Source organism: Desmodus rotundus, chromosome 5 (genome assembly GCF_022682495.2).
Source record: "Desmodus rotundus isolate HL8 chromosome 5, HLdesRot8A.1, whole genome shotgun sequence".
In the NCBI taxonomy this organism is placed as follows: Eukaryota; Metazoa; Chordata; class Mammalia; order Chiroptera; family Phyllostomidae; genus Desmodus; species Desmodus rotundus.
The window spans coordinates 51,159,482-51,180,542 of NC_071391.1; the positions used below are offsets into that span (position 1 = coordinate 51,159,482).

Sequence of the window (21,061 nt, forward strand, 5' to 3'; positions counted from 1 at the left end):
GCCCTCTGCCTGGAGCAGAGCCACCAGTCTGCAGAGATGACTGTCACTGGTACAGAAGCATTTGCTACCACCTCTGGGTGCCTATTCCGTCCTGGACTCTGCTAGCGTTTTACATGCGTAAAACGCATGTTCCTCATGTCCCTCTTGTCCCTCACAACTAACATATAAGGCAGGTGCATTTTTGTTTAAAAAAAAATTTCAGAAAAGAGACTGAGAGAGGTTAAATGAGTCGACCAGGGCCAGAAACTGCTAAGTAACAGGTTGGGTTTCCAACTTTGATCTGCTCGACTCCGAAGTCTTGTTCTTCCTACTTCCTCATCCTGCTTCTCAGGGTGCTGACAGCAGTGCACTGCCCTCATTCCCTGCAGCTCCTGTTCATCTCCTGAACTGAGCTCGAGCATCACCTCATTCTTGTCTTCCTTACTCCAGGGGTAGAACTGACCACTTCCCTTGCTGTGTTCTCACTAGACCTCAAGCAGATTATACTTTTAGTGTAAGTAAAGCATACTAACACCTTAAGACACTTTTCTGTTTAGGGGTCTGTCTCCTGGATGACATCTTGAATTCCTCAAGGGCAGGGACTGCCTTGGAGTCCCTGGTGCCTAGACTTAGCCTGGTGCAGAGGAAGTGCTCCAGAAGGGTCTGATGAATTGATGAATCAGCGAGTGAAGGACCACCTGCCTCCCTGGTAGCGAACACAGGACATAGCCATTGCTATGGATCTTAGAGTGATGGTTCTCAAACATGAATACATCGAAGGGTCCAGGCATCTGTCCCTTTAAGAGGTCTCCAGGGAGACAAACAACCCAATTAAAAAATGGGCAAAGGACTTGAACAGACACTTCTCCAAGGAAGACATACAGAGGGCCCAGAGACATATGAAAAGATGCTCAGCATCACTAGCCATCAGGGAGATGCAAATTAAAACCACAATGAGGTACCATCTCACACCAGTCAGAGCGGCCAACATAAACAAATCCACAAACAAATGTTGGAGAGGATGCGGAGAAAAGGGAACCCTAGTGCACTGTTGGTGGGAATGCAGACTGGTGAGGCCACTGTGGAAAACAGTATGGACTTTCCTCAGAAAACTAAAAATGGAACTGCCCTTTGACCCAGCAACTCCGCTGCTGGGATTATACCCTAAGAACCCTGAAACACCAATCCAAAAGAACCTGTGCACCCCAATGTTCATAGCAGCACAATTTACAATAGCCAAGTACTGGAAGCAACCTAAGTGCCCATCAGCAAACGAGTGGATCCAAAAACTATGGTATATTTACACAATGGAATTCTACGCAGCAGAGAGAAAGAAGGAGCTTATACCCTTTGCAACAGCATGCATGGAACTGGAGAGCATTATGCTAAGTGAAATAAGCCAGGTGGTGAGGGACAAATACCATATGATCTCACCTTTAACTGGAACATAAGCAATAGAAGAAAAAAGCAAACAAAATATAACCAGAGACATTGAAGTTAAGAACAATCTAACAATAGCCAGGGGGGAGTGGGGTGGGGACAGTGGGAAGAGGGGATTACAGGAACTACTATAAATGACACATGGACAAAACCAAGGGGGAGGGTGGAGGTGGGGGTGGGAGGTGGGTTCAGCTGGGGTGGGGTGGAGGGATGGGGAGAAAAGGCATACAACTGTAATTGAGTAACAATAAAAATAAAAAAATATATAAAAAAATAAAACCAAAAAAAAAAAAAAAAAAGAGGTCTCTAGGGAACTTGGAGACATAGCCAGATTTGGAAACTGTGGCTTTAGGCCAGTGTTTTTCAAACTTTAATGTCCATATACATCACCTGGAGATTTTGTTAAGCACACATTGCAGTTCAGCAGTACTGGGGCACTGCTGCCTCGAGTCTGCATTTCTAACGAGTTCTCAGAGAATGCCAAAACCACAACTTCAAGTAACATGGTCTTAGAATACTCTGCCAGCCATGAATGCAGGAGATGGCTCAGAGCTGAGACCCAAAGCCCAGCTCTGTGGCAGAAGTATGTCTGATCGAGTCTGATCCTGAGCAGGGCACAGAGCATGGTCACGGCTGTTTTCCAGGGTCTGCCATAGGACCCACATTCTTTTCAACTTCCTTGAACATAACCTTGGCACTTCTGGAAGCTATGTAAAATCTGAGACTATAAGGGTTTCATTCCTGAAATGGGTGAGAGGAAGTCAAGCCCACTCTACCCCTTTTCCTTGTTGGTGTAGGGCAGGGGTGTCCAACCTGCGGTGTGCGGGCCGCGTGCCGCCCAGGATGGCTGTGAATGCAGCCCAACACAAAATCGTAAATGTATTTAGAACATTATGAGATATTTTTGTGATTACGTGTCACAATGTATTTAATGTGTGGCCCAAGACAACTTTTCTTCCAGTGTGGCCCAGAGACACCAAAATGTTGGACACTCCTGGTAGGGAATTTCCCAGTAGGAGCTGTGAGCCCAGGAGTCTCTCGAGGTGAAAGGCAATCCGGTCCCTGTTTCTAAGGGGGAATTCTCCCTCTGTCTCAGAGTACGGTCTGCCTTGTGCAAAGCTGCATCCTTTGACCACATCTGGTGGCAGCTCTGGCAGGAATTGATCTACTGGTTCTTAGAACCAGAGGGAAGAGGTTGAGTACTGAAGCCACACAGACAGGGGTTCAAATACCAGTTCTACCACCCACTTGGTAGGTCACCTTGGGCAAAACATGTCATTACTTTGAGCCTCAGTTTTCTCATCTCAGAAATGGGGATAATCACACTCAAAGGAGTATTTTGAGGACAAAATTGTATCATGAATGTAAATCTCTGAGCATGGTACCTGTTCCATTAAAAATGCCCAATAAATGGAGGCTGGTCACCTTGAGAAACCTCCAGAATATTTGTGTTACTGTACAATGGAAAAGCCAAGTACAGCAGACTTAATATTGTCCTTTCCAATCTACTTACAGGGCAGTTAAGGACTCTGTTAGAGTTAACAGAATATGTACAGCTGGGATTAATGGGGGCAGGTTCAAATGTACTTCTGAACAACGACAGGCTTCAAACCTTCCTCCATGATGCTAAGGAAGAGATCTGGGAGGAGGTAAGGACCCTTGTTCCCTGATGGGGTTCACGGAGGAAGATGCCCAGAGGAGCAGGGGTCCCTGGACTGAGCATGCCCAGCATGGTGGGCTGGCACTGAGATGGAAAAGGCCAAAGGCAGAGATGAGACTGCCCAGGGGAGCCCCGTGCGGGCTGGGAACACCAGCCTGAGCCAAAGGCTATTCCTGGGAACAGCTGAGACAGTAAGTGCTCATGGATACAGAGGACAAGCTTTTGGAATTTAATCTACTTCTGACATTTGCTGATGGGGACAAGAGGCCCAGCAAGAGGAAGAGATTTGTCAATATCCAGGTGCCAGCTAAAATCAGAGCTGGAACTTGGGTCCTCTCACTCTTGCTTGACCTTAGAAAACCAAAAGGAAGAAAAAAAAATTTCTTTATTCCCTCCCACCTTTGTTCACTTTAGAAATAGTTTTTAGCACCTGAGAAAAACAATGAATTGAGAGAGACCAGGAAACTGGCTTTGAAATCACACCATGGACATATCAAAAGATCGCTCAATATCAAAACAAAAGGCACCAAACCACAGCTCTCAATTTACCGATGACGAGATTAAAACCAGAGGCCAGGCCAACAGCCCAAGGCCACGCGGTGACCTCACGGCAAAGCTGCACAAGTGCCCTGGCCCCCCGACTTTTCCCAGCTAGGTCCCCCTGTACCCCAGCTACATCCAGGCCAAACCACCTCTGACTGAAGGTTTCAGTGTTAAATGCCAGCTCTTCAATGAAGACCTTCACAGGAAATACACCCCTGAGTTTTTTGTAAAACTGAACTTGAGGGCGCACATCAGCATATAGTTCAGTGTTACCCCTACAGAGCTCACTGAGAATCTGTTTTAGATTTCAGTGACAGGAAAAAAATATTCCTTTTCTGAGAAGTGGGCATATTTTCCCCCTTCTGATAATGCAAACCATGAAGATAATTATGTTTCCCCGTTTATTCTGGCTGCCAGGAGGTTCAGAGTCTAATTTGATATATGATCACATATATGTGTTTCCTATTTTTTTTCTTTTGTTCCCAAGTTCTATTTGATGTACTTTAATGCATGTGTCTTTGGTAGTTAAAAGGATTGAGTTCCTGTTGGGGAAAGATGGACACATCCTCATCATTATCACCATCATCATACAATTGTTATGGTGATGTTAAATTATTAATAATAATGTATCATCATTATTAGTATTACCGTGTCTGCAGCTCCTTTCTGTGCCTGGTACAATGCTGGATACTTTACAAACATCATATCTAATCCTTATACCAGCCTCCCTGGGGGATTTTACTAACCTCAAATTAGAAACTAAAGCCCAAAGAGATAAAGTGATTTTTTTCAAGATGACACAGTGGGGGTCTTCAGTCCTGTTATCTGTAAATTATATGTATCACAAGTACCTAACGCACAGGGTGGTTTAGGGTTGAACTGCTACAATCCACGTAAATCACTCAGTCCTTCTCTGCTACATGCTAAAAGCTCTATAACATGTTAACTATCATTATGACCTTGAAATAACACATGTGATTGTCACATTAATACTGTATCTCACTACATAGATATGAATATCATCATCGTTGGCTTTGGGGTCTGTCTGTCTCTTTCTACCATCCTAAGACTCCTTTATCCCAGCTTGGTACCCCCCGCCCACATGCCATCTGACCTGGGCCACCCTGGGTGACTGAGGACACCTCTGCAGCAGTGCGAGCCACAGGTCTATCTGCCCATGGCAACTCTGAAATGCGTGTGAGGCTGCGGGACTCTGAGGTCACTATGACCAGGAGTCAGATGAGTGCCACCGTGACCGGTGATGATGACCAGCAGACATTTCTTTCCGTTGGTCTGATGAGGCCCAGTTCTGTCTGCTGCAGTGTCACTGTGAGCCTACACGACAAATCTCCTCTGGTACACAGTTCCTTTTCGGGAACTGCTCCCTTTGGGTGGTCTGTTGGGTCTGGAAATCCTCCCCTACTTTGTCCTTGCTGGCAAACTTTCCGGCGGGGTCACCCGGCACCGCAGCCTTCAGAGCCGAGGCACACGGAATGCCCACAGAAGTGCAGGTCTGAAACCTGTTTTCTTCCAGGTCCTTCGCTTGACTGAGATGTTCTTAGGACTTCCTGTTGTGACCGTCAGAGTCACTCAACACTGTTAGGATGATGGCCTCCTCTATTCGAAGGGTAAGCAGACCGTGGTGTTCAAATTACTATGCCAAGATGAAAATTTTTCCTATTACTTCAGTCTGTCACTTCCACAGACTACCGAAGCAACTGCTGCACTTTGCTGGAGATTAAAGGAGTTCAGGCTCTCACCACCTGTCCCCACCATTATTAATGACTTCCTCTCACGGTAACTGATTACCCCCAATCAGTTCCAACCACACAGGTTTCATTTGCCATTGAGCCATCTGAAATTGACACATGCATCTTACCATCTGAAATTGACACATGCATCTTACCATACAACGTGCAACAAGGCAGAGGAGAGACAGGAAATTCTCCACTGGTTGGCTTACCTATGTCTGAAATCTTTATTTCTGACAGAAGACAGGAGAGCAGGGAATAGAAGAAAGAATGAGGTGTTAGCAGCAGGGTTAGAAGCATTATTAGCAGCCTGAAAACTTGACAGCAATGGTACTGCACAATACTATAATAAATAAAGACTTAGCAGCTATGACACTGATATATTTTATATTGGATATTCCTTGTCAGTGAGCTCGCTTACAAGCAGTTACATATCACAGAAGAGGCATGGTTTCACCTGCGCCGCTACTGCTGACTCCGGGGAAGAGGATGAGGTTGACACGTGCTGCTGCCTTCACCAGGGCTAAGACTGAGGTCGGAAGGGTCGACTCCCCCCGCCCCCAGACAGAGACACATTCCCAGAGATGTACGTGCTCACTGCTGTGTCTCTGTCTGTGTCTCTTACAGACAGACACTGAAACTTGCGTAGCCCACCACGATTATCTTCATAATAGAATACAGAATTGGAGATATACTATCATTAGAAGAAGGGTAGTAACACAGAGAAACAGGCCTGGGAAAAAAGACTTGAAGAAAAATATATCAAGATGATAATACATTGATAAATTTGTTTTTCTTTCCAAGTTTCATTTACTCCTTCCTTCCTTACCCACTGTCTTCCACGATCTCCCCAAAATGGTGGGAGGGAGACAGGGAAAATGGGATCTCTTAGTTGAAAGATTGAAAATGAAGGCCCAGAGAGGGTAAGTGTCTTGCCCGAAGTTGTACAGCTTGTCTGCCAAGGCGGGCTGGCCCCTCGTCCATGGCTCTTTCCATCACAGTACAGGACATGGAAGGGCAATGTGAGCAATGGACGGCAGCAAATGCACTCGAGGGTTCCACTGGCCTTGACAGATGCCTATGACAATCAAACTCATCAAAGAGAGAAGGAAGGCAGAGACTATTCCATTGGGAGCCTGGTTCTCATTCAGCCGGATCTGATTTCCTGAGTCCACAGACTGTGAGCTAATTTTCTTCACGGCCAAGGACCGTCTCCTTCCTTGTTCCTGTGTGTGGGCAAACACTAAGCTCCCCTCTTGGGAACTATCATGGCTGTCGGTCAGCCAGTGTGCCTTCCTCTCTTTTCACGTATGCATTGCAGAACGGGACCCTCGGCAGGTAGGTCCTTTACCTCCAGGGAATAACTAAGCAAGGTGTTAAACCAGAGTGGCCTCCACAGGTCCAGGTGACCATTCTGTGGTGAGGCAGAGCTGCATGATGGCCTTCAGGTTTGGGTCCACCATTCTACAACACAAGCTGGACCTTCGGCAGGTTTTTAAAAATTCCCTGACTCTCCTTTTTTTGGTCTGTCAAGGGCAATAGTAATAAATATCTTGCAGAATCACACTGGATAAATCATAGGAGCCTCACAAAAGTGAGTTTCCTCTTCCCTTGGCCACTTTGGAGGAAGGCTTTCTAGCTCCAGGGCCTGTTCTGTTCACTGGGCCCCCAGCCCAGGAGAAAGCAGCCCTGGGGAACGTGGTGCAACGGCTGCTGAAAGGGACAGCATAGCTTGGCCTATCTCTAACCACAGCTTCTCTGTAACCCAAGAACCCTGCCCATGACAGTGCTTCTAAAAAGATCTGGTACAGGGAGGCACAGAGAAAATCCAGCCCATCAGGCCCTTCCCCGCGCACTGAGTGTGGCTATGCACCATCACTGAAGGTCACGATGGGGAAACAGAAGAGGCTGACAGGGCTGGCTCTGCAGCGCCTTAGGAGCAGCATTAGCCTGTGGCCATATCTCAGGATTGGGCAGCTGATGAGAACTGCCCCTGACTCTGAGTGCGAAATAACAGGGCCAAACTTGGTAACACTGGCACCGGGGTCTTGGCCATTATGCCATCCCTTGTACTTATAAAAAGATGCATGTGGTTAACTCCAATCAGTTTGATGCTAGGAGACAGAAAGAGGATTCATGGGCATCCAAGGAGTCTAATTCTTGGTTGCCAGCAGCCATCTACATCACCTGGACACCAAGGATATCTCCCCACCCCGGGAGAGGCTGGTCTTCATTGCAGTGCCCTGTGGAAATCAGCACCTGCTTCCCCAAGGCCCTCAGCTCACAGTTTAGCCTCTGAGCCAGGCAGTGAAAAGTCCCGGAGTCTGAGAGGGGAGGGGCTGTCCTGCCCCTTCTCTGGGCCCACTGGGTGATGCCAGGTGGGCTCATAGGATGGCAAAGGGATGTTATGAGGAACTGTGGGAAGGCGGCACCTTACATACCTCAACTCCAGGATGTTGGTGACGTTCCCGGAGGGGAAGATCCTTCGGATGTAGTTGAAATCTCCCACATAGAGGCTCCCATCAGAGGCACAGGTCAGGGCCACGGGGGCCAGGAGCTTGTTGCCGTCAGCAAGGCCATTGCAGCTGGGGCAGGAGATGCTTCTACGGCGCCCATTGCCCATGATGCTCCCAATTACAGGGGGCTGCTGAGACACAAACTGGTTCTCCCCATTCCCTTTGTGCAGGATGCCTGTGACAAGGACAGAGAACAGAATCACCAATGGAGCAGGAAGAGGCTCTCTCTATGGCTGACCACAGAGTTGCCTTGGTTTTGTAAGGAATGCAGAATCTCTGCTTATCATTTCCAGACCCAACTCCCAAGGCTGCCTCAGCCCTAAGAATGAAACCCTGAACAGTCCATACTGCTTTACTGATTAAATCCTCACAACTCTGTAAGATAACAGGGGGACAGGCTAGGTGGCTTACCTGGGGCCACACAGATGAGAGTAGAAGCACTCCTTAGTCCGGGCTCTCACCTCATTCAGCTCCACTGCCTCTCAGATAGACTGCACCCAGCTCATGCACCTAGCCCAGGTCTCTATTACAGCACGAATTCTTTATTGCACGAACCCACTTTTCTCTCTTTAGGTTGAAACCATTTCAAGTACAGGGACTGTGTCTTTTTCCTTTTTGTATCCTCAGTGCCCAGCACAGAACCTGGTGCAGAGCACGTACCAATAAATGTTTACAGAAATGCATGAAGGAAACAAACTACAGTCTCTCCCCACCAAGACAGAGTCAAGAGAACTGGGTTTTACCTGATTTTGCTACTAATGGGCTGATCCCAGACCCTGCTGGTCTCTTTACTGCTTTAACTGCCCTTGGGCCTCAGTTTCCCACCAGCAAAATGAAAGGATTGACCTCAATGACCTGTAAGCTCCATCCCATACTCATACTGTTTTTCAGGCCCAGATCATCCTTCATCTCCTGCATTATTCCACAGCCCGCAAACTGGACACAGCCTCCTGCTCACCCCGTCCACACGAAGCCTGAGTGAGCCTGGGTTTTCACGGTCAGGAGAATCTTTTCTCAGGCTGTCACCTGTTAGCTTTGTCCTCTGTTGAGCAGATATCTTTCATTTTTATATAGTCTGCTCAATCATTTTGCTGCTTGGATGTCTGTGCTTTTTTATCTTTTAGGGAAACCTCTGAGATCATAAAGATATTTTCCTGTGTTTTCTTCTGTTAAAGTGTTTCTTTCAAATCCAGATCTTTAATCAAACTTTATTTAGCTTACTTTGTATAAAGCATGAACTTACTTTTGTTTTTCTCTACCTATGGAGCCAATTTTCCAAATATCAATTTCTAAAATGCCTACCCATCCTCCACTGATAGGTGATGCTACCTCTATCATACACCAAGTTCCAATGTACACAGGATGTGTGGCAGGAACTTGCAGTTACCCACAGGTATCCATCCTATACCCCCTTCCTTATCTTGGTAGTTATAGAACCCCTGCTGTTTAGCTGGGCCCAGAACTCCCTGGAACTGACTATCCTCCCCAGCCCGGCTATAGCAGCACTTGGCAGGTGACTGAGTTCTGGCCCATGGTGTGGAAGGAGAAATGGTATGGGCAGCTGCTGGAAGGTGTCCTTACAATGGAAGGAACTTGCTCTTAGCTCATTCCTCTTTTTTGCTGGTTGGAAAGTGGAAGTGAAGTTTGGAGCTAAAGTGGTCATGGAGGACTGTGACCTTGCGGATGGAGGCTTGAGTAGAGCAGTAAGAGGAAAGGAGCCTGGACCTCTGACCCTGCTGAGTGCAACCAGCCCTGGGCTATGTGGCTCCACACTTTCAGATGAGTCAGAGACTTTTAACTTGTTTGTAATTCTGTTATTTTGGCTTTTTTGTCACTCATGGCCAAATCTAGCCCTAATTACTACTCACAGGTCAGTGTCTGGACCCGTGGCTTTGTCCCATGGAAGCTCTTTGTCTGTTCCTATGCCAGCACCACACAGTTTTAGATACAATGTATTACACCATAAATTTTAAACTTAGTTTGTCAATTTCCCCCCACAACATGTGGTGGCTTTTCGAGGCATTCATTGTACCCATAGATTCGGAGATATCTGACATCATTACCACTAAGCGGTCTCAGGCCAGAACATAGAGTGGGCTATCTAAACTACAGATCTGACTGTGTCACTTGCATGCTTTACAACTTTTGGAGACTTGACATTTGCCTCTGGATGAAGTTGAAGGTCCTAACCTTCTTATCCTCGCTCCAGCTGCTCAAGCCCCAGCTTTGGCTTTTGCTATTCCCTTCATATCACCCGCTGCTCAAAACACGATGAATCTTCTCTTCAAATACTCTTCTTTCAGAGCTCAGTGCTTTGGCACATAATGTGCCCTCCACCTGGAATGTTCTCCCTACTTGAGATACAGAGCTAATCCTATAGACCCTTTGAGATTCGGATCAGAAGTTCTCTCCAGAGAGGTGCCTTGTTGAACCAAGAAGCTGGGTGTGGGGCTCCTCTTCTACGCCCCACGGTGTCCTCGCTTCCCTCTGTGATGGCGACGTCCATGGCACAGCATGGAAATTGCCCAGGTGACCAGAGTGTAAATGCTGGGGATCTTTCAATCCTGCATCCCGGAGCCTAGCAGTGACAAGCATGGAGCAGGTACCCAAGGAATGTTTGTTGACTAATCCTTCTGATGGATGGATCACATCTGAGCCTGCGGAGTCTGAGTGTGAGTTCTTGTCTGCAGGGTACGAAGGACATGAGACAAGGGCCACACCTGTGGCAGGGCTCTGGGAATTTTATCCAGCCACTCACCACTTTGGATGTTGAGGGCATGGTGTTTGTCCAGGCTCCATCCTCCCAGCTTGGAAGCATCGATTTCATAGCCCTGCAGCACTGCTGTTCTCTTTTCCCACAGGATCAGATCTGGGCAGGATTCATACTCGTAACCCACAGAAACTGCAGATGGCAAAAGGCACAAAAGGCACAGGTGAGCAAAGGCTCCTCTTTGGCTTTAGATCTGCACGTAAGGTCCCTACTTGTCACTTGTAGAAAAGGAGAAAGGATCCTATTTCCATGTGGAACCAGATCTGTGTACAATACTAACTAACACAGGGATGCTGAGCCTTAATATCCCTTTGTTGAAGAGCGAGCGCACAGTATTAGGAGAAGTTAAATGCACTAACTACTTTTTAAAAGGAGCCAGGGGAATTGATTCCAGAGAAACAATCTTTAGCATGGAAAATACTTTAGGCACAAAAGTCCTCACTGCAGCATTATTTTTAATAGTGGGAAATTGGAAGTAACCTAAAGGCTCAGAAGGAGCTGAGGTTGAGCAAACCGAAGTATCTTCACTGGAGAAATGTCACACAGCCACTGGAAATTATGGTTATAAAGACCATGGGTAATGCAGGAATAAGTTGAAAAGACTAGTTACATGCAGTATTATGTCTGTGTTAAGAAAAACCACACATAAAAAAGTTAAATGTTAACAAGTGGTTGTATTTGCCTATAAGAACATTTATTTCTATTTTGTCCATCTATCCAATTTTTATTAATAAGAATAGTATTACTTTAATAAAGAAAAATCCAAAATCATTTATAATGAATTTATGGAAAGGAGCTCAGTTAGGAGTTGCTTTGAGGTCTCAAAGCTTGAAAATCCCCAGTTTCACTGCTGTTTCGCAAGTCCCAGGCTCCTCAGGTCCGTGGGATGCAGGCTAACCAGGGCAGGCTCCCCGAGGCTGGCTTGTAAAACGCCCTGTGACTGCCCCATGGAAAGGAACTGGCAGAGGTGGGAATGCCATTTCTCCCAAGTGCTTTTTGTCAGACGCTACCTTGTAGTGGACAGTACCTTACCACACGCTCAAGCCAGGAATTAACAATTGGGCAGCCCCTTAAAGTTTCTTTTAAGTGCCATAAAACATTGCTGGCCATCTATGGCAAGAGGGGAACATGGATGAAAAATGGCCCTGTGACCTCTTCCCTGTGACCTCAAGTCCCTTAAGCAGTCATAATGCCTCCTACTGGTCACCCGTCATGTCAGGAAATTAATTGCAGTCCTTGAAGTCTTGCTGAGCAGACACTTCCCTCTCTAATTGGTAGGCAGGCACTAAGTGTGCTCATTTCATCTGAAGAAGTCGTAAGGCTTCACTGTTTTTGAAGAGTCCATAGAGGTAGTTCAGTTTACAGAAGGGATTGTGAACAGTGAGAGGGCATCTTTGCTCCCAACGTGTCCTTGTGGGGCAGGGTGGGATGCAAAACTACAGGAAAGACCTGGGATAAATCCAGCTCTTTTCCTTCCCTGTACGTCCTTGGCAAGTCACCTCGCCATTCTGGGCTTCAGCTTCCTCATGCAGAGTTTGGGGACAAGTTCTGACTCACACGGTGGTTGTGAGGATTAACTCAGATACCAGTGTGCAGGGGAGCACACTGCCCAGCGCAGGCAACTCAACAGATATTCTCTTATTTCCTCCCCTCCCCTCCCATCCCTTTTGTCTTTTTTATAGCATTACTTCTTTGCTTCCACATTCTGCCTTTACTAAATCTAGAAAGGGAATGAAATTGTGATAGGGTTCAAGATGAGAAGGGATTTTCTGGGTTATTAGTTTAAGTTAGTGATTTTTCAACCTTTTCATCTCATGGAACATATAAACTAATTACCAAAATTCTCACCCTGGCTGGTGTGGCTCAGTGGATTGAGTGCCAGCCTGCAAACCAGAGGGTTGCTGGTTCAATTCCCAGTCAGGGCACATGCCTGGGTTGTGGGCCAGGTACCCAGTAGGAGGTGAGCTAGAGGCAACCACACATTGACCTTTCTCTTCCTCTTTCTCCCTCCCTTCCCCTCTCTAAAAATAAATAAATAAAATCTTAAAAAAATAAAATTCTGTGGCATATCAAAAATATATTATTTTGCCAATCTGACAAAAAATAGGAAGACTTTTGATTCATTCACGCTAGATGGCTATTGTTGTTTTGGCTGTTGCCATTATTTTAAAATCTGTTCCTGAGAAATTTTATTACTGATTTTAGAGAGAGAGGAAGGGAGGCAGAGGGAGAGAGAGAGTGAGAAAGAACATCTATCGGTTGCCTCTCGTAGGTGCCCAAATGGGGATTGAACCCACAACCTTTTGGCGTATGGGACGATGGTCCAATGGAGCCACCTGGCCAAGGCTGTCATCATTTTTAAATTTGACAATCTAAGGCATGAGTGCCCAACCTTTTGGTGTCTCTGGGCCATACTGGAAAAAGAAGAGTTGTCTTGGGCCCCACATTAAATACACTGAGACACGTAATCACAAAAAGATCTCAAAGTGTTAAGTAAATTTACGATTTCGTGTTGGGCTGCATTCGCAGACATCCCAGGCTGCAGGTTACACATCCTTGAAACGGAAGCGAGGCCAGTGCCCCTGACTAAACAGTCAGGTACTGCATGTTGCAAAAATTCTTGCAGCACACCGGCTGAAAATCACTGCTGTAAGTGTTAGCTTTTGGGGGTTAGAACTGCTAACGGTCCAGCTCTGAACCTATCCTGAGATCCTGCTCTAATCCAGAAGCTGAAATGAGCACAGGCAGCCCCCAGAAGCCCAAGGTGTGAGTGGGGCTGGGACTCCAGGGGAGGCTAGCATCACCTTCTGCTCCAATAGAAACAAAGACAGTAATAACAACAACAAAGAGAAAACTCCTGTGATTGGAAATGATATAGAGGCCAAAAAAGCCTCTCTGATGAAGGAAGAATCTTATTCCTACACTTCAATAAAACTGGAGCTGAGCGCCCGTATTTTTGCCGGGCACGTTTAGGCGTGACTACTGTGTGGCCATGGTGGCGTCTGCACGGTGCAATCTCAGCGGCACAGAGCCTCTCTTAGCCCACTGCATGCCACCATAGTGTTTTTTCAAGGGCCTTTTTGGTTGTGTAACTCTTTTTTTTTTTAATGGACAGATTTTCCACATTCAGTTCTTTTCAGCACATTCTTTTAGGTCACTGAGAAATGTCTCGATGGCCAACTAAGCCTCAGGTACTTCTGAGAAGAGGAAAAGAGTAAGAAGAAACAAGGAAGGTGGAAAGAGAGCCCCATCCCCCCAAGACTCTCTGAGGCTGGTGTTGAATCCTGTGGCCGGGAGACCTACCGAAGGCTTCCGAAAGCCCAAACACCTTCTGGTTGTAGACATCTGTCTTGTCCCAGATGAAATAGTAGGACAAGTCCGGGGCTGCAGCAAACCACTTCCTGAAGAGGCGGCCCTCAACCGCCACCATGAGGTGCACCTTCATGAGGTTGAAGGGGATGGTAGGGTGGGTGAGGCGGATCCTCAGGACAGACTTGTAGCCAGGTGTGCGGCTGCTCAGGTAACTCAGCCTCATCTTGCAGCCAGAGATAGCGATTTCCTCTTGCAAAGCCTAGAGAGACAGATCACAGCAAGTGACAGCCACGGAATCACCAGTGTAGGGAAGATGGACATAGCCCCATGTACTCTTGGTGTTCAGGAGGCAGAGGAGAAAGCAGAGAGGAAGGAGGGGAGAAGAGGAGAGCAGGAGCAGGAACTAGAAGAGAGAGAAGAAACAAGGGTGGGAAGCAGAGTATGAAGAGGAGCAGGAGGAAGAGGCAGAAAGGGAAGAGAAGGGAGAAGGTGGAGGAGGGAAAGCAGAGTCAGAGGCCTGGTTTCCAGGGTACAGCCCTGCCTCATTGAGTCTCAGGTTCCTCCTCCATTCCACAAGGAAGACAATGCTTTCTCATTGCATATTGAGAGGAATGTGTAAGATAATGTATGTAAAATACTTGTAATGTTGCCTCTCACTCATGAGCTGTCTCATTCTACAAAACTCACAGAGCCTCTGGGCCTCAGGTTCCTCACTGGATTAGTGTGAGGATTGAGTGAGGCCACACATGGAAAGTGCCCAGCACACAATGGAGACTCAGGAAATGTCTAAGTGGGATGATGGTGGGCTGGGGGTGGCGGTGTTGGGAGCAGGTGACTGTGACGAAGGACCTTCCCCTCAGATTAATGCAGACAGCTGCCTCAGCAAAACCGTTTCTCTCTCAAAACTCGCTGAAAGTAAGATCTGTTTCCAATGGCTTTTCTCTTCAGGAAAGTAGAGAGACTAGGAGATTCTGACCAGGTGTTACACAGGGCTAAGGGCACAGCCTGCCAAGGACCTGTGGCTAATGTCCCAGCTCATCCACAGAAAGAGGTCGGATTGGTTGCATGGAGTTTCCACGCTCCGATGCTGTGCTAGATGAGCAGTGTTTCAACTGGTTGTAATGGGCTCAGTTCCACAATGGAAAGTTGAAATTAATGCCAGGATTTTCTGAAACATGGCAAAAAAACAGAGAACTTGTATCAGCTTGATGCTCTGGGCTCTGTTTCAAGAAAGGGACATTAAATCAATTGAGGCTAACATATCCATTAAAAGGACAGTGATTATTCTACTCCTGTGTTCACAGAAAAACTGGGCCTTCCCAAAGAAATCCTTTCCTTTCTGTCCATTTCATATATGGGTGTGAACTTTCACCCCATTCTCCCAACTACACAAAATTTTATGGATTGGGCCTAAACCAAAGCACTCTTCCTAAACTTCAGCTTACAAGTTCTGGGCAACGCAGGTCCTACACCCCAGTGACTGACAGGCAGGGTTCACATGCCATCCTGATGCTCTCCTAATATTTACTTTCTTTAACACTCCTTTTAAAATTTACATTTCCCAGTACCTGCAAAGGGTGGCCAATGACTGCACTGGGAAAACCCAAGTTTGTGTTCATGTATTTCATCAATCTGATAATAAGCGAGGTTCATGACCCAGCTGGGCTCGGAGACACCCAGCCCAGGGAGCCTTGTAAAGAGGGTGGGACCTTTAACCTCATTTGTTCCCAAGTCTCTGCTCCTGGGAAAATGCCTAGCGAGAGCTGAACCAGGGTTGGGTAACAAATCACTCTTCTCCAGCAGCAAGCTTTGTCTCCATTGACAACCATTTCATAAGAAAGGTCAGCTTGGTAGTTGAGACAGGTGACAAGCACTGAATCTCTGAAAAGCACTGAGGTCTCAACCTTGGGGTGCAATGAGAATTTCAAAACGGGTGTATTTCCTTCTCGTGGGCTGGCGTCTGAAGCCACTCAACAGGGCACACCTCAGAGAGATGTGTTTGCTTAGCCAGGCATGAAATACACACACAAAATGTAAGTCCCCACCCGCCCTGCTCCATCAGCCCTGGCAACCCATTAACATGCACACGGCCAGAGCTCTCAGCAGGCAGGCAGACCACGGGGCTTTGCCCCTACACCGCCGTCTTTCCTCCTTGCCAGGCTTTTGTTTCTGTCATTAGAAACTGGGTGGGGATGGCGGAACAAATTCAACTCTACACAGCTCTGCTGGGCAAAGAATCTATCTTGATTTCTAAATGTTAGATTAAAATGCATCTTTCCAAATTACTTCCTTTTAATGGTAATTGAGTAAAGCACTTGCATACATAGATTTGAGCCAAAATAACCCTTAATTGGCACGAAGGCAGAGAGCATGTAAAATAATATTAATACTAATAATACTACTACTAATAATGATGGCTAAAATTCATCGAGCACTTATGGAGTGCCAGACATTGTGCCAGGCACCTCACTGACATTTTCTCATTCAGTCTTTGTTATGATGCTTACTATTTGGGACCCTCTGTCGGTAGAACCTATCATCATAAATAGTGTTAAGAGAAATAATGAGAGAGGGGGACACTGGAGCTTGGGGAAAAGGGAAATGAGAGTGAACCGGGTGACAGAGTGCAAGGGGAGTAGGAATTCATCATATGCTGGAGGGTGCCAGGCAATTGCATTCTGCACGGTGGGCGGCCGGGGTCTTCCTTCCCCCTGTCTCTGAGATCCTCCTACACTCCACAAATGACATAAAGGCATGGAGAAACACAGTTAGGAAAGCTGGGTACCTGAATTTCCGGAACGATGGGGCCTCTCTCTGCACAGGAGCTGGCGAAGGATGTCAGTGGGGATGGAGACACAATAGGGTTGGGACGGGCGAAGTTGCTCAGGTCACAGCTGGGGATCTCATTCTCTTCATGTCGCATGATGATGGTTTCCATGACGAAGAAGCGATCCCAAGGCAGCCAGAGGGTGTGCTCCTGTGTGATGAAAGGCGCCCGCTCGAACCGCAGGATGATGGAGATGCCCCCATTTGTGACCAAATCAAAGCTGTTTGGGAAGGGAGGGTTGAGAGGAAACAGGAAATGATGATGAGCAGAAGGAAGAAGAGCAGGAGGAGGAGAAAGACAGGGAAAGAAGAAAAAATTACACCAAAAGATCTGGGTCCTTGTTGAGGAGAGTCTGAAACCTAAAAGACTTCACTGTACCCACAAATGGAAACAGTCCAGAAAGCATTATTTTCAAAAAATTGATTCATAATAGAGAATTTTCCAAAACCAAATTTAAAACCACTGTGATGGAGAGCCATCTGCCAAGACACAGGATAGCTCATGGGCCTCTATGATGCTCCTGGTACTTAGGGTCCCTTGGAGCTGAAGCTCAGTGAAAAGGCAGCAGAATAAAGTGGAAAAGGCCCTGCCCTGGTGTTAGGAACCTAAGTCTAGTTCTGCCTCTGCCATGAAGTACTGTGTGATCTTGGGCAGGTCACTTAACTTCTCTGATCCTCAATTCTCCCACCTAAAAAATGTAAAGGTTCAAATGGACTATTCTTAAGTCACTAAGATTCTATGACTCTACATCAATTTTAGTTATGCCTATGATATATTATTCAACATAGGCCTTTGGGATTACAAAATAGCTAAGCCATTTAGAGATGGCATGGCTAGAATTGCAGTATTTTAGAAGTGAACGGGGAGCCAGGAGACTGAGCCCCAACCTCCCAGTTGAGATGAGATCTCCATGACAGTGTCGCCAGAGAGCCTGTGCTCACTGCCCTCTTCCATCCTGATGCTTTAGTTTCTTCCACAAACTCACTACCAAGGGGCCACTTGGCCCCCACGTGCACACTTCGAGTGATAAGGAGCTTGCTATGTTCACAGGAGGACTGAGGACTGTCTGATCTTTTGTTAATTCTGATTGTTGAGACTTTTTTTTTTAATTGAACCTAGATCCCTCTCCTTATAATTCTTTAGCTCCTGGTCCTTGTTCTACCTGCTGAGGTGACTACAAACTAGTCTGTTCCTTCTGCCTTTGACCATTCTTCAGGTCTTGGACATAGTGATTAGGTCCACCTGCCACCTCCTGGCTGTGATGTCTCTTCAGACAAAGTCCTTTTAGCTGTTACTTTTAGGATGCATTTTCAAGGCCTGTTCTTGTCTAACTCCTTACCCAGTCAGAATTCTAGCTCCCTGCCCTGGGCTCCCGCTGTGCCAGGTTCGCTCATCCTCAAGAGCCTGTATCACATTGCCCTGGAATCACAAGTTGAACTCTCTGGCCTGGGGACACTGATTCTTCTCAGTCTTTGTAGAGCCTCGCCCAGTGTTTGATGATTCTAGGTTGAGAATGAATGCATGAGTGATACTGTCAATGTCTTCTGAATGGGATGTCCACTGAACACCCTCATTCCTTCTTACTTTGGCTGTTACTGTAAGTCAACCGATGTTGACTGGTGCAGTGGATTTTAGAGACCACCATGCAGGGCCTCTCCTTTATCCCTGGTAAATACACCTTGTGGGATTGGGCTCATTGCTCCAACTTCTCTTCCCTCCTCTAGGAGGGGGAAAGATTTTACAATGAACTGTTCCATCCTGGTGCTGATCTTGGTAGATGGCACTCCCAGATTCAGGGCTCCAAGCTCCAAAGCCTGACTCTTCTGTCTTTTGCAGAAGCTTTTCACCCACTTCGCCTGCTTCTCAGCCCATTCTATGCCCACAGTTGGGTAAAGGAAATTGGGCACCACCCTGCTTTGGTAACTAGTGATAGAAGTAGAGAAACACCAGAGAAGGTGCCCATGTTGAACTAAGGCTTTGGGATTTGGCTCTCCAGGAGAATATCTATGGTTTGGGGGAACACCCAGCGAGCAACTTTTCTGTCACGGAACTGAATAGCATCTGTACTTTGACAGGACACTTTTAAACCATCAAACAGAATTTTGGCCCAACTTACAAGCTCCCTTCATGAGAGGATAAAGGTGAGGAGGGAGTGAAGACAAACACTGGAAGGTATTCTCATGGCTGTGAGCAAGCTGGGGGCAGCTGGCCTTGCCAAGAGCTCAGTGTAATTTGCTCTTGCCAAGGGCCAGTCCTGCTCATCTGGAGGGAAACCTTGTTGTGGACACGTATTTGAATCTGACCCTAGGGGGAAAGCCTGGTTCTCAGATGAAGCCCAAGCAGCTTCAGGCAGTCCAAGCATTGCCACTTTCTGCATAGGTGAGTTATGTCACCTGTCTGAGCTTCCATCTCTTCATGTAAAATGAAGTTAATGATCATAATCACTTGGCAGGGGTTTTAATTAGATAGATGGGATAATGGATGGGAAAAGCACAGGGCCCCATTCCCTGAGCATCAGGCTCTGTATAATCCCATTTTTCAATTCAACGAGCTTGAACTGCTTCTCTTGTCTGCTACTCTTTTGAAATTTTTCTCCATGACTTCTATTTTTCATCTTTTTAAATTATCTTTTTGGTTAACTTCTCTGGTACTGCTTAATGTTTATGAATTCTTGTTGAGACTGGAGGTCTGGCATCTCACTGTGGTGTGTGCCTGTGTGTGTCTTGTTGGGGCGGGGGACCGGACAAGGGCCTGCCGGGAGTGTGAAGGTCACAAAGGTGAGTTAGGCAGGGTCCCTAGATTTGCATATCTACACTGTCATCTCCAACTGTATCTCTACCCTTACAGTGTCTCTTGGGGTCTGAGAGCTAAGAAAGAGAGTGAAGCAGGGAAGAGAGGGAGGAAAATGGGCAGATGCTACTCATCCACATATAACAAACAGGGATCTTCAGACCTTAGAGATTAAGTAGTGACTTTCCCATATATTATGCAGTGTCCAAGTTGGGAAGAAAATTTAAACCCCATAATGTACTGGTAAGACTTGTTCTGAAACCCAAGCTACCAGTTGTAGCAATTTGGGTTCCTATGATGTAATTCTGCAGGCTGATAGGGGAAATATGTCTGACGAGTACCTCCCAGGACTCATGGGCTCTCAAGGGGTGTTACAGACTGCAGGGGCAGCATAAACAGGAGGGATCAAAGCTTGGAGGTGCTACAGTGAGGTTTTCCCCAGGGCCACCAAATTCATGCGACTCTGGTATGTTTCATGGACCCACCCTCACCAGGCACAGCAGGGCAAAGGAATGATGATTTGCCACCTCACATGAATGATAGTCACATTTCATGGCAAAAAAAAGAGCAGTCCCCATGGTTCCTTTCTGATGACTGTTTCATGGCAGGTAATACTGTAGTCAGAGTCACTGCCGCTTCCACAAAGCAGGCGGCCCTGAGCGGGAAGGCAGGACATGCAGAGCATGAGAAGGGAGGTTCCTCCATGCTGTTGTGGATGGAAGTCTGCGCTGAGGTCCTTCCCGGGATGGAACGTGTGCAGGACAGGGAGCAGTGGCCTGGCCTGGACAGATCACCCCGGTGACTGGCCATGAGCCTCTTCCAGCCGGGCCCCTTCCCTCTCACAGGGAGCGGGAGCAGGGGGAGAAGGCTCCCAGTGTCAAGCTTGCCAACCCTGTCTAAGAGGCACACAAGTCTACAAACAGATGAGCCTCCGCTTCATTATCACCTCGGCCGGGACGTGTTCACATCTGATATTGGATTAAAGAGGTGCTAAAATCAATCAGCCTGGAGCATAATTTCCAACACAGAGTGAAAATCAACCTTATGGGCCCACACGTAGCCAGATGGACTGCTACCACCTGATTTTATTAAAAATAGAGGACTTGTCACCACTGACAGCCTAAATATTCCACTTTCCCCCTCCCCTTCCCCCTTTCTCCAAAATGTTCTCATTGTTTGCACTGTAATCACTATCTTCTTGTTATTTAATAGCTTGTGAATTTTACAAATAACATACTTATTGCACGCTTACTCTGTGCCAGACCCTGGAAATATGGCAAAGAACGAGTGTGGGGCGGGGAGCTAAGATTTATCAGACACGTACTATGCTTGAGGTGCTTCCCCATCCATCATAGAATCTAATCCTTCCAACCAATCTGTGAACCTGAGAGCGTGAGGGCCATTTAACCGATGAAGACATCGAAGCCCAGAGAGGTGAGGAGATTCGTCCAGAACACATAGCTAGCAAATGAG

The 21,061-nt window shown here is 46.9% G+C and overlaps 1 protein-coding gene across 8 annotated transcripts in view; it reads right to left on the reverse strand.

Moving 5' to 3' along the window:
- The window catches only part of TENM4 (teneurin transmembrane protein 4), a 737,502-nt gene that overhangs the window by 53,644 nt on the left and 662,797 nt on the right, over positions 1-21,061 (reverse strand). For 6 of the 8 annotated variants that reach the window (XM_053924565.2, XM_053924563.2, XM_053924560.2 and 3 more), the window contains 5 exons: positions 16,757-17,018; positions 13,963-14,230; positions 10,648-10,791; positions 7,815-8,064; positions 5,586-5,606 (listed from right to left, as the gene is read on the reverse strand). In XM_053924565.2, the coding sequence (XP_053780540.1) occupies positions 5,586-5,606; positions 7,815-8,064; positions 10,648-10,791; positions 13,963-14,230; positions 16,757-17,018 (945 nt within the window). The remainder of the gene's footprint in view (positions 1-5,585; positions 5,607-7,814; positions 8,065-10,647; positions 10,792-13,962; positions 14,231-16,756; positions 17,019-21,061) is intronic. The other 2 variants (XM_053924561.2, XM_053924559.2) reach the window with 1 other exon arrangement.